General features: G+C 42.6%; 1 protein-coding gene across 1 annotated transcript; it reads left to right on the top strand.

Annotated features, from left to right (window-relative positions):
• Positions 1 to 2,081: 2,081 nt before the first annotated feature.
• Positions 2,082 to 12,465, top strand: LOC124125327 (ras-related and estrogen-regulated growth inhibitor-like protein). The gene is made up of 5 exons (XM_046488610.2): positions 2,082 to 2,195; positions 5,515 to 5,571; positions 6,872 to 6,948; positions 9,679 to 10,450; positions 12,239 to 12,465. The coding sequence occupies exons 1-4, from the start codon at positions 2,132 to 2,134 to the stop codon at positions 10,150 to 10,152; spliced, it is 672 nt and encodes a 223-aa protein (XP_046344566.1). The 5' UTR covers positions 2,082 to 2,131; the 3' UTR covers positions 10,153 to 10,450; positions 12,239 to 12,465.
• Positions 12,466 to 13,158: the final 693 nt, after the last annotated feature.

Genomic DNA, 13,158 nt, shown 5'->3' with positions numbered 1-13,158 from the left:
GTGTTACAGGGTAGACGTGGTCCCAATACCTACAGGCAGAGTGTTGCTGAGAACTCGTGGTCCCAATACCTACAGGCACAGTGTTACAGTGTAGACGTGGTCCCAATACCTACAGGCAGTGTGTTACAGGGTAGACGTGGTCCCAATACTTAAAGCCAGGGTGTTGCGGAGAAGACGGGGTCCCAATACCTACATGCAGTGTGTTAGAGGGTAGACGTGGTTCCAATACGTACAGGCAGTGTGTTACAGGGTAGACGTGGTCCCAATACCTACAGGCAGTGTGTTACAGGGTAGACCAGGTCCCAATACTTACAGCCAGGGTGTTGCGGAGAAGACGGGGTCCCAATACCTACATGCAGTTTGTTAGAGGGTAGACGTGGTTCCAATACGTACAGGCAGTGTGTTACAGGGTAGACGTGGTCCCAATACCTACAGGCAGTGTGTTACAGGGTAGACGTGGTCCCAATACCTACAGGCAGTGTGTTACAGTGTAGGCTTGGTCCCAATACCGACAGGCAGTGTGTTACAGGGTAGACCAGGTCCCAATACCTACAGGCAGTGTGTTACAGTGTAGGCTTGGTCCCAATACCGACAGGCAGTGTACTAAAGGGTAGTCTTGGTCCCAATACCTTCGCTTGTCGTAAGAGGTGTAACTTAAATGGAATGATGTACATAATATCAATCACTGGATTGTCTAATCCAGATTCGGTTATACATAGTTAGAATATATTAAACCAATCAAAGCATCATTAAAATTGTTTTGATTGAAACAGATACAAACTGGATTCAGAAGTTACATTCATTTCTTTTATGAAGTCAAAGTCGTCACCTTGCAGTTGATTGGTCTGTATCTGATAGGTTCCATGAAGTTAATACTAATGGACGAGGTATTATTGCAAAAGACAAAACTTAAAGTTAAGTAACTGTGTTAAATATTTTTCAGTTTGAAAAGCTACCAACGTTATCTCACTTATCTTGATCTTGTGCAAAAGAATGATCGGAAAAGGGTATTTTCTCAAATCTTGAATGACAACGGCGAAAATGTTGATGACCCCGTTGACTTTTTCAGCATATGTAATTCCAATACCTGTTTACTTGCTATCTCATTGATAATCATCTGAGATTCAATAGTCATCGGGTTCAAATATTAGAACTAGGCTTCCTGCAAGCCTTTAACTTCACACACCAATGTTAGCAATTACTCTACATTGTATGTTATTACAAGACGAAAACAAACAAGCGTGGAAAAGAAACACGCCTTATATTCCTATGTACATCCACATCCACATAGCGATCCAGCTGACAATGGCGTTTCACATGAGTCAAATTGCAGTCACAATCATTGGTACATTTCTTTTTCCAAGCTTGCAATAAATTACATCAATGTGAAACCTTCCTCTCCAACCTCTGATCATTACATGCGGCGTAGGTATGTTGGACGCTATACGTCCTAACAAGTCCACGGGATTACAACGAGATTGTGAGCGTGACGACACTCAAGTTCAAGGTGAGGCAACAACATTATTTGGATCAGTTTGCGACTGCTTGATCTTCTCATTAAGTCCCAAATTAGGACAAACGGTGACAAAAAAACTGTGTCAAGATAGACGGTTTCTGGAAACCTTGCAAGGTCTATTGTTTTTTCCTACCCTTTTCGCCATGTTTATGCGACAAACCGTCGGTGTTTGTTATACACTGAATATGAGATTCCTTTCTAAACATGTCTGGGACCTTGATATTGTATGCATACGACCAATAGTCTGTGTTGGCCAGCGACCACCTTTATCTTGCATCTGTATCGATTCAAAACACTTTCATTGAAATCTTTTAATACCATCGCCGCAAATTATTCCTTAATGTGAAAAGATATGAATCTTAAAATGTCCCGGTTAATCCCGCGATCTGTCTTGCAGTAGTGTAAAAGGACAGTGGTATTTGGATTCCTTTTAGTTTGCCGAACTTCGAGTTCGTCTAGGAAGGTCAGGGTGTGTTTGTTTGTGTCACGTGATTACAGGTTTGTAAACAACCAAGACTTAACCGTGCTGGGCGTAGAAAGCTGCGGTAGTTTCGCTTGAGTCTTGTTAGGAAGCGGACACATTTCGTAGGATACGCACAGTGCTGGAGGTTCACGATGAAAACCACTGTAGGGAGTTTACGTATCGTAGTCCTAGGTGAGAAGAAGGTTGGCAAATCGGGTAAGTTTGTGATACTTTGTTATTATCTACGCTGCACGTAGCTGTGTAAATTTATCTAATGAATCCGAAAATTAATTGATTGCATTTGAAAATATTACGCCAATTGATCACTGACAGCGAATATATGCACAATAGTTTTATAATAGCTTCAGTTTAACATGTTAAACACCTTGCCGTTAAATATAAATAATTTGTTCTTGAAATGTAATATGCTTAATGTCGCATATGTGGGACGTCAGGATTGATGCTTATTAGGACATGTATACAGCGACATCTATTGTGGTAGTATCGGCATGTACATCCTAAACTTTGAGCTACCAGACAACGAAATAGGTATTGAAGATTTGAAAGAAACTTGCTTGGACTGACATGGTTTTACGCCTCTTTAGAAATATTCCAGCAATATAACAGCCAGGGATCCAGAAATAGGCCCCACACATTGTACCCATGTGAGGAATCGAACCTGGGCATTTGGTGTGACAGGCGAACGCCTTAACCACTAGGCTACCCTTCCGACCGTATATGTATTACAACAGATACCGAATGATCTACACATGTCCACTTCATTAACATAAGGTCTGCCGCAGAAATTCTGTATCGTTGGTAACGTAATCTTACTTGAACAACCGACAGTGAAATCACCAGGCAGATTATAAGGCGCCAACCTACACCATCAGTCAGATCGGGTCTACGCGATAAGGTTCACTGCATGTGATTTTCATATCCCTACATATTTTTATTCTAGATTTTTTATTAAAGATTGTGAAAAACGTATTTCGTGTTGTTGGACTCTCTCTCAAAGCAATGTGGGGATGTAGCTACACCGAGTCACACCGATCACCACATCTGTGTTTAGCTAGCTGTGGCGCTTGTTTGACGCAGACAGCCCTTTTTGATTCACCAGGTGTTCAACCTAAAGCCCAATCTATCACTTTACGTGGATAGCACGTGTTGATACAAAACTTGACATTAAAGTAAAACCGAAACTTATCTGGAATTGGTGGTCAGGGCTGCTGACATCCACTCGGATATTTGTATATATGCCTTTTGGTACCGCCCCACAAAGACATCTTAACGCTACGATGGCCGCTCATATTAAAGTATGGCAGTCGGAACGCCACAATCGCTTTGTGAAACGGGACCCTGCATTCACAAATTATCTACGGTATATCCGGCTGGGCGTGGTGTTTTGAACGTTCACGGGATCAACACTTATTCTTGACATATAATATGAAGTGTCTTATAATGTTTACTTTGGGATGATTCTACACGACCAGAACTTTTAGTTAATTGGCTAGTTTCTAAATATACTGAACAACAAAAGTTCCTGTGACATTGAATAAGATTTCATGCAAAGTTATGTTTTTTACCAAATCTGTAACAATTTCGGTTTGCAACAGATAAAAGACTCCTGTTAGTGTTCAAATGGTTTAATTTGCCATACTGACTTCAGAAAATGCGTGATTTCATAAAATCATGAACATGCCAAAATGTCAATTTACAAATCAATAGCGTGTGTGTTCACCTCTGGTTGCCATGCAAGCAACACATCTTCGTCTCATGGAATGGACCAGGCGTCGCACAAAGTCCTGTGGGATATCTGTCCATATCTGCTGGAGCATGTTTCGAAGTTCCTGGAGTTTCTGTGGAACACGTGGTTGACGTCGAAGGCGCCGATCCATCTCATCCCACATGTGCTCGATTGGTGAGAGATCAGGGGAGCGAGCCGGCCAGTGGATGACATTCACGTTGTTTTTTGTTGAAGAGAATCCTGAACAAGTCGAGCAATATGAGGCAGGGCGTTGTCATGTTGAAAGGTAATGCCTGGGCCATGACGACGCAAAAACGGTAGAACGACAGGGCCGATGATCTCGTCGCGGTAGCGCTGTCCATTGAGATTTCCCTCTACCACTATCAAACGGGTCCTCTGTCTTGCTGTAATCCCACCCCATACCATAACGCTGCCGCCCCCGAACCGTTCTTCTTCCATGACACAACGATTGACGTAACGTTCACCTCGACGTCGCTACACTCGAATCCGTACATCGCTGTGGCTGAGGTGAAAACGAGACTCGTCAGTGAATAGAACTTGTCCCCACTGCATGGCTGCCCAGCGCAGACGCTGTCTGCACCACTGTAGACGTGCTTGACGGTGGTTTCCTTTCAAAATGGGACGTCTGGCGGGTCTTCTGGCGACAATCCCTGCACATCTGAGGCGGCGACGTACGGTTTGTGAAGATATTCATCGAAGGCCAGGGATGCTTCTTGCAGTCACTGTTGCTAACTGGAGGTGTAGGTGTGTTGTTCGAATCCAGTTGTCTTGTCGATTATTGGTTACGCGTGGCCTGCGACTCAGAGGATGGTCTCTGACTGCATTCGTCTGTTGCCAACACCAAATGGTATTTCTGTGGACGTTAAATTGTCTTGCAACATCACGCTGACTCGATCCTGCTTTAAGCATACCAATGGCTCGCAGACGCTCATTTTCGGACAGGCGTGGCATTTCGTAAGGTTGAATAATTGCGTAATTTTGTTGTTTTTCTGAATGGTTGTTGTCAGCACGATACTAAACAATGCATATGGAATCCCGTTAACGCACATGTTTTTATACCCATTCTTGGGTAGTGAAATGCATGGGACTTGCATAAAAGTCAACTTTTGCATGGAATGCATGCTTTTCTGTAGCAGTTGGGTTTTTTAGTGACTTGATTCCATACATGTACTACAATACTGAAAACCAAACTTTACTTTTTTGAAAAATACACTAAAATATTGGTGTCACAGGAACTTTTGTTGTTGAGTATAGTTATATTATGCAGCATTGGCTATATAAATATACAACACAAATACATTCTTTATTATGTAAATTTACATTTACATTTATAATCGTATTTAATTAGTAAAGGATTCTTACGCGGAGTACACAGTTGGCCTCATATGGTTGCGGGTTCGAATCCAAGGTTTTATGTAATGTCTTTGGACAATATCCGTAGGTTTTCACGCTAGTGTAGAACGTCTTCGATCCGTGTTACTTTGAATAGCACAAAGTTCAAAGTAGAGAAGATATACTCACGCACAACACGTTTATAGGCAATTCTGCATTCATACATCCATACATCCAGTTATTTGAGCTCCCTTGATCATTATTTTATCATATTTGACTTCATTCTATAAGGGGAATACCATGTAAGAGAGAAAAGGAACTAAAAGTTAGGAAATCGTTTCACTTTAAGATATTTTAATTTTGTTTGCTCATTCTACCTACAGTACGAATATGGTGTTATTATTATAATATCAATAAGACCTTATTGTATTTCAGCTATCACTGTTCGCTACCTGACTAAGCGCTATATTGGAGAATACAGTTCCGGTTCAGGTAATATGAGTTCAGATATCATTATTTACAGTTGATGGGCCGACCAGCCGTTCATTTGACCAGTTGATTATAATGGGTCTTGACTGGAGTCTAAGCTTGAGTTCATGTATTAGAAACAAGCATGTTAAAGTGTTCTTCATTTTAAGGAATGACTCTTATCACCCTCAGGTTGAATTAGTTATGATTCGATTGTTTGTTTGTTTGTTTGTTTGTTTGTTTGTTTGTTTAACGCCACAGTCAGCAATATTCCAGATATATGTCTGCCTGTGGCATACATTTCTTATTCATCGAGTCAGAAAGGCAAAATCATTCAGATTTATGGCCCAGAATCGATTGCACTCCGTTTTATAGCTGAATTATTGCTAATTGCAGCGTAAACACAATATTCATTCTTTCAAGTTAATTTCATAAACGACCGCCTCCGTGGTCTTTTGGTAGAGCGTCCGCCCTGAGAGCGGAAGGTCCCGGCCGCGTCATACAAAAAGACGTTCAAAGATTGTATTTGTTGTTACCCTGTCTGGCGCTCGGCATTAAGGGGCTAAAACAAGGACTGGTCGGCTAGGAGTCAGTATACTGTGTCTGAGTGGGGTATTCATGTTAAACTGCGGCATGGTATCTCAGTGAGCTAGCACTATAAATCGGCATCCTTCCGGACTAGTACAAGCATTCACACACACACACACATACGCGTGCATGCACGTCGCTATATAAGTGCAATAATCTTGGACGCGACGTTAAACACAATTTCACCTCACCTAATTTCATATACTGTCCACAATCTTGTTTTCGGATTAAAATCCGACACTATTAGATTATTTGAACGTATAGGAGTCACAATAGACAGTCTCAACAGTAACATCGTGTGTGCTACATAACCCAAGATGTAAACCCAAGGTCAGACCAAATTTGCTCCGGTTCACACCCAACTTCAAGGTGAGACTCACTATCCGCTATACTAGTGCTAATTACCCGCACATGTTAGACCACGATCGCTTTGTTCATGCGGCGCCTTGCTAAGTATTCTTTGTATGTATAATGAAGACTTTGTCGGTGCTGGTACCCGGTCTCGGTTAATGAAGACGGCCAAGGTCAACAGTATACTTGGATGGTTGTTATGGCCGTGTCTATATACGACCCTGTTTCAAATGAAGTGAGTGAGTTATAATTTTACAGCGCATCGGCAATATTGCAGCCATATCGTGATGAGGTTTCAAATGAAGCCACATCGAAGATAACGTATGGAAATTGTTCATATTTCTCTGAATTAAGAAATATTAACTGTTGTATTTGTTAACGACAGACTTCGAGTACACTACCGTGGTTAACATTGGGGATGAACCGGTCAAGCTGGAGATTCTGGACACTTCCGATAGCCAGGTGAGGTCACGTGATTGATGGTATGATGAAGGTGAAATTTAGTACAAAGACAAAACTAATGATTTGGATCTTTAATTGTTGTTTTTTTAATAAAAGAATATGTTCCATGTAAAACATGATTTAAATAAAATAGGGAATCGAACCAAAGTCGTGTTTCTGACGGGTGCACACACCAGTGACCTATTCAGAGTTTGACTATTTCTTCAATATGCTATAGTTCTCGTAACAACGGGTCAGTTGGATAACCTGTGATTACAACGCTTTATCTGGCTGAGTGTACGCCCGTCGTGGACGTTTGTTTACGCGGCCAACATCTGATGTGTCTGGCCTTCGTAGACTCTAACCTGAACAGGCCGTAATATGGCTAACTGGGGTGTTAAGTCACTCATCCCCGTCAGCCACTTTAGGAAAACACTTCTTCTTCACCGAATGTCGGCCGAAAAGCGGAAAGAACAGTGCCCATGTTTTTAACTCCTTGTCTATTTTCCGTAAAACATATTTTTACAACTGCTCGAACACTTAAACCAATATTCATCTGTCGATACTTATGCGGAATTATGCTTTATATTTATCTGCTGATAACATTAGCTAATGATCAATATTGCAAACATTTCGTACCTTTTCAAGTCACATTAATTCTCCCCTTAATAACAAAAAGTAGTCTTGATGAAACAGCGAATAGGGGTAGTTACTTATCTGACCTTCTTCATCTCTCATCATGTTCCGTCTAGACAGCTTAACTTTCCCATCTTTCCAAGTTACAGATGGTCAACAAATGCCAAAGGGAAACGTCCAAATGTCAAACATTAAATATATCACTTGCACACTTGTCAATCAAGGTTTCAAATTTCAAAAACAAATTGTCTGTCAGCCTAATTGTCTCGTAAGCGATCTCACGACTGCGATTTGATTAGTGTATGTCTCTCTCGCTAGGTGGCGGTAAAAGGTCTCACCGCCACAACTAGATTAATGAAAAAAATTCACTCCAGGTGATTAATGCAGCCTTGAATCCCGAGTTGATGTTGTGTATTACAATACGGGCCAGTCGTGTGGGTTTCGTAATACTTCTGGGCCAGACTTGATTACACACAGGCGCCGTTTTATAGTTGCACTATTGCTGACTTGGCGTAACATTAACCCACTCATTGTGTGGCATCTCTGAATGCTATGACGTGTATAAACGTGTCCAGCAAACATTTTAAAACCGACGACAAATAGCACTCAATCTTCAGTCTCGCACAGAGACCACTATGTGATACAGATCACGCTGATGGCTTAGTCGGTATGAACGCGCGTCCACGCCAAGCAACATGTGATCTGGCGTATATCCTCCGGACATTAACTGACCACGCTTGTGATATCCCTTGACCGCTATTCTCTGGCCACACGTTGTAGCGAAAAACGTCCTCAATACATCACAAGATCACACGTAAACTTGTTTATCCCACGCCATATTTGGAGCGGAATTCTGGGATTGTCTGCAAAGAACTATGTTTGTTTTCTTGCGTTCCGAGCCAACATGGCTGCTTACACAGGTCGCCTTAGAGCAAAATTCAATTTACACTTGTTTGTAATATTTATGCACTGGGAAAGCTTAAGCCTTTTTTCAAAGCAACTATCCGCTGGGAACCTGGTTTAGAGTCGTGACCGGTATGAATCATAAAGTTATAAAAGATTTGAGCCGTTCGCATACCAAAAATAGGGCCCAACTTCCTCTCATGCCATTGCAACTGTAATATTGTAAATATGAACAGACGTTACCGTATTTTAGAAAGGATGTGAGATGAAAAGGATTATGAAATTTTATTTCGCTTTTTAGCTGTCAGTAAACTTCTTTGTTTGTATTTGACGCATTTTCTGTTTGTGCACAAACAAGTAATCTGTTTGCACTCGATAGGGCCTTTGTCCTGTATTGTCAGGAGTGCATGAACTCAACCCAATGCATCTATTTGCTTTTGATGACACAATGCTTGATTTGATGTGGATGTTTTTGAAAAGCTTTATTGTTACGTCACCATTGTGTTTTAGAACCAGAAGTACATGTATGTTGTTGCTCAGTAAGACAAAATTGATCAGTTGTCAGATGAAAGAAGTGGCTGTTTTAACTTTCTTTTCCACCACGACAAATGACATGAATCCCTAGTAGACTCACACAACTTAACCACTAGACACCGATAGGTCCATGCGCGCCTCTTACAAACGTTTGTGCGAATATATACAATTTGTAGACAGCATGGAATGCATAATGTTTGTTAGATGGGAGCCAAGGGGTTAAGAGAGTATTGGTCAAAATCGATAGTTCCGACGATGAACACCACAATAAATGACCAGTTGTCTCAGCACGGACTTGACACGGTCCAGCTGTACATGAACATGAGCAATGTTCCAGCGGCGGGGACGCCACAAATGAACTTCACGCATTGTACCCATGTTGTGCATCGAACCCAGGCATTCGGCGTGAAGAGCGAACACTTTACCCACTGAGCCCACTCACCATCCCTTACTAGAGGAAGGATAATTTATAGCAGGATTTAGTTCAAGAGGACCCGTGTGTTAATCCATGAAATGATGCGCCCACAGACTCGTATTGTGAATGTATGTTTAATTTCATGGTTAAACTTTGAAAGAGCGCATTTTCTAGTTACAGGAAAAGACCCAGGTACAATATGTCTGATGTATCAAAGAGGTCTTATGTTTCACGTAAAAACAACTTTGTCTCTAAAATTGCAGGATGGCTTGACGGAGTCCACGCTGAGGAGGTACCAGGCCGACGCCTTCATCGTCGTCTACAGCATAGCTGATGTTTCTGCTGCCGTCGCCGTCCAGACCGAGCTCGAGAAAATACACAGAGGTCGTCAATCGCCACGAAGTGCCGTCACAATACTCGGCAACAAGCTCGATCTAGAGCACTTTCGGCAAGTGGAAGCAGACGACTTCCGGCCTCTCGCTCAGAAGTACCAGTGTCGCCATGTTGAAATATCCGCCGCCGAAGACTTTTCGAGCGTATGTTCTGTTTTCGAAGGACTTTTGTCAGACGCTTTTGAGGCGCAGAAACAAAGGTCGAAAAATGTTAAAAGGAGGCGGAGTATTTTAGGAAATATGTCCAGAAAGTTGGGCAACATGTTTAAAAGGAAGAGCCTAGAAGATCTTCTCTTAAAAAGGCGCCTGTCGCCATCCAGGCAAAGTGCAAGGCGATCATTGTGATGGATTGTGTTTATATGAAACTTTGATAACATTTGAAGCGGTATGTTTTTGTCAGGAAACTAAAGCAGACCTGGAATTGATATAATCTATGACAAGTATCACGTATTTGGTCCTTAGAGATTATCATACCATATACTCAACATTACCTTAGATGAAACGTTGGAGAGGAGAATGACACTATGTGTGATGACAATCTGTTTCCGTCGATGACCGTTCACGTTTGACCATGGATGGACTGGACACAACCAGTATGACCAGCAAGAACGACAGGGCTGATGAGGCGGTCGTGGTTGTTGAGGTAAGTTCTCTACAGTTGGACTCCTTATGATGATGCCGCTATGTAAAATAGTACATCCCAATTTCATTCAGCACCGTGTTCATTTTCATTGGTGATATTTGCATTTGTACAAAATATGGCCACATTTTTTAGGATATTAGATATAATGACCGGTCCCTTATGTAAATGGATACAAAAAGTAAAATAATGTATCACAATACAGCCAACACTGGACGACGTGTAATGTAAAAAGGGAAATGTCATAAAATAAACTCCTAATAGTTACGAAAACGTGTGAACTCAATCTATGATGTTGTGGGAACGGGGGAACTCCTCAATGCTGTTGTGGGAACGGGGGGACTCCTCAATGCTGTTGTGGGAACGGGGGAACTCCTCAATGCTGTTGTGGGAACGGGGAACTCCTCAATGCCATTGTGGGAACGGATGAATTCCTCAATGCTGTTGTGGGAACGGGTGAACTCCTCAATGCCGTTGTGGGAACGGGTGAACTCCTCGATGCTGTTGTGGGAACGGGGGAACTCCTCAATGCTTTTGTGGGAACGGGTGAACTCCTCGATGCTGTTGTGGGAACGGGTGAACTCCTCAATGCCGTTGTGGGAACGGGTGAACTCCTCGATGCTGTTGTGGGAACGGGTGAACTCCTCGATGCTGTTGTGGGAACGGGTGAACTCCTCAATGCTGTTATGGGAACGGGTGAACTCCTCAATGCCGTTGTGGGAACGGGTGAACTTCTCAATGCTGTTGTGGGAACGGATGAACTCCTCGATGCTGTTGTGGGAACGGGGGAACTCCTCAATGCTGTTGTGGGAACGGGGGAACTCCTCAATGCTGTTATGGGAACGGGTGAACTCCTCAATGCCGTTGTGGGAACGGGGGAACTCCTCGATGCTGTTGTGGGAACGGGGGAACTCCTCAATGCTGTTGTGGGAACGGGGGAACTCCTCGATGCTGTTGTGGGAACGGGGGAACTCCTCAATGCCGTTGTCGGAACGGGTGAACTCCTCGATGCTGTTGTGGGAACGGATGAACTCCTCGATGCCGTTGTGGGAACGGGGGAACTTCTCAATGCTGTTGTGGGAACGGGGGAACTCCACAATGCTGTTGTGGGAACGGGTGAACTCCTCAATGCTGTTGTGGGAACGGGTGAACTCCTCGATGCTGTTGTGGGAACGGGGGAACTCCTCAATGCTGTTGTGGGAACGGGTGAACTCCTCGATGCTGTTGTGGGAACGGGTGAACTCCTCAATGCCGTTGTGGGAACGGGTGAACTCCTCGATGCTGTTGTGGGAACGGGGGAACTCCTCAATGCTGTTGTTGGAACGGGTGAACTCCTCAATGCCGTTGTGGGAACGGGTGAACTCCTCAATGCCGTTGTGGGAACGGATGAACTCCTCAATGCCGTTGTGGGAACGGATGAACTCCTCGATGTTGTTGTGGGAACGGGTGAACTCCTCAATGCCGTTGTGGGAACGGGTGAACTCCTCAATGCTGTTGTGGGAACGGATAAACTCCTCGATGCCGTTGTGGGAACGGGTGAACTCCGTTCTAAGTTTTCCTCCCTCGCTGTCATGACTCGATGTTCTGGGGTCGGATATGAATGACCTTCGATTCGCAGAGATTATGATCTGAGATCTGTCAGGCCTTACCCGTGCTCACAGATTTCATTGGTTTTCATTACCACGTAAAATTGGTATCACAGAAATATTTTTCAAAACAGCGCCAATTAACCCTACTCACTCACTCACTCCATGTTTTGCTATACGTCAACGATGTTGTCTCTGTTTTCAGGCAGTCCCCGGTATGTTTCACAGGGCCGACATATACACGCTGGAGAAGACGCTCATGGCGATATCTCCTCGTTGCTACGGGCACCGTATTTCACGTAACGGCTAGAACATATTTCCTCAACATGTTCTTCCAAAACAGTATGGACTTTTTTAGTTGTTTTATACAAATATATATAATTTATGTTACATATTTGTAACGAAACTTGTATAGAAGAAGTGCAATAAAATTTAGAATGAATATATTCGTGAAAAGAATGGTGTTTGTGTCTTAATGTTACTCTTATGACACACAGAGAGAAACAAAATGTTTATCAAAGTTTCACGTTATAAAATGCACAGCAAATATACAGGTTAAATACGTATACTGGAGCATACTGCCATATAAAGCCTACGTCACACTATGTATGTAACACAACTTAATACATTTCATGCATTAAAATAGAATACAACAGCATGACCAAATAAGCATGTGTAGAAACAGTCTATGTATAGAGCCCTTGATGTATTGTGTCTAGTCTTTGACGCATGTTGAAAGTGTATTTTCAACTGAGTTCAGTGGCAAATGCTTCGGCGGACGTCTACGATTAAGCATGTTAAAACGAAGGTCGTTATTTACGTGGTGAATGTGTTGTACGAGATGTGTGGTGAATGTGTTGTACGAGATGTGAGTTGAATGTGTTGTATGAAGATGTGTGGTGAATGTGTTGTATGAAGATATGTGGTGAATGTGTTGTATGAGATGTGTGGTGAATGTGTTGTATGAGATGTGTGGTGAATGTGTTGTATGAAGATGGGTAGTAAATGTGCTGTATGAAGATGTGTGGTGAATGTGTTGTATGAAGATGTGTGGTGAATGTGTTGTATGAAGATGTGTAGTTAATGTGTTGCGTAAAGATTGATAAGGAATGTGTTGTATAAGGA

The sequence above is a fragment of the Haliotis rufescens genome, unplaced genomic scaffold (genome assembly GCF_023055435.1).
Source record: "Haliotis rufescens isolate VD_foot unplaced genomic scaffold, xgHalRufe1.0.p SCAF_5, whole genome shotgun sequence".
NCBI classification, from domain to species: domain Eukaryota; kingdom Metazoa; phylum Mollusca; class Gastropoda; order Lepetellida; family Haliotidae; genus Haliotis; species Haliotis rufescens.
Note: the sequence above shows the minus strand (reverse complement) of the source record. Positions and strands in the feature narration are given on the sequence as shown.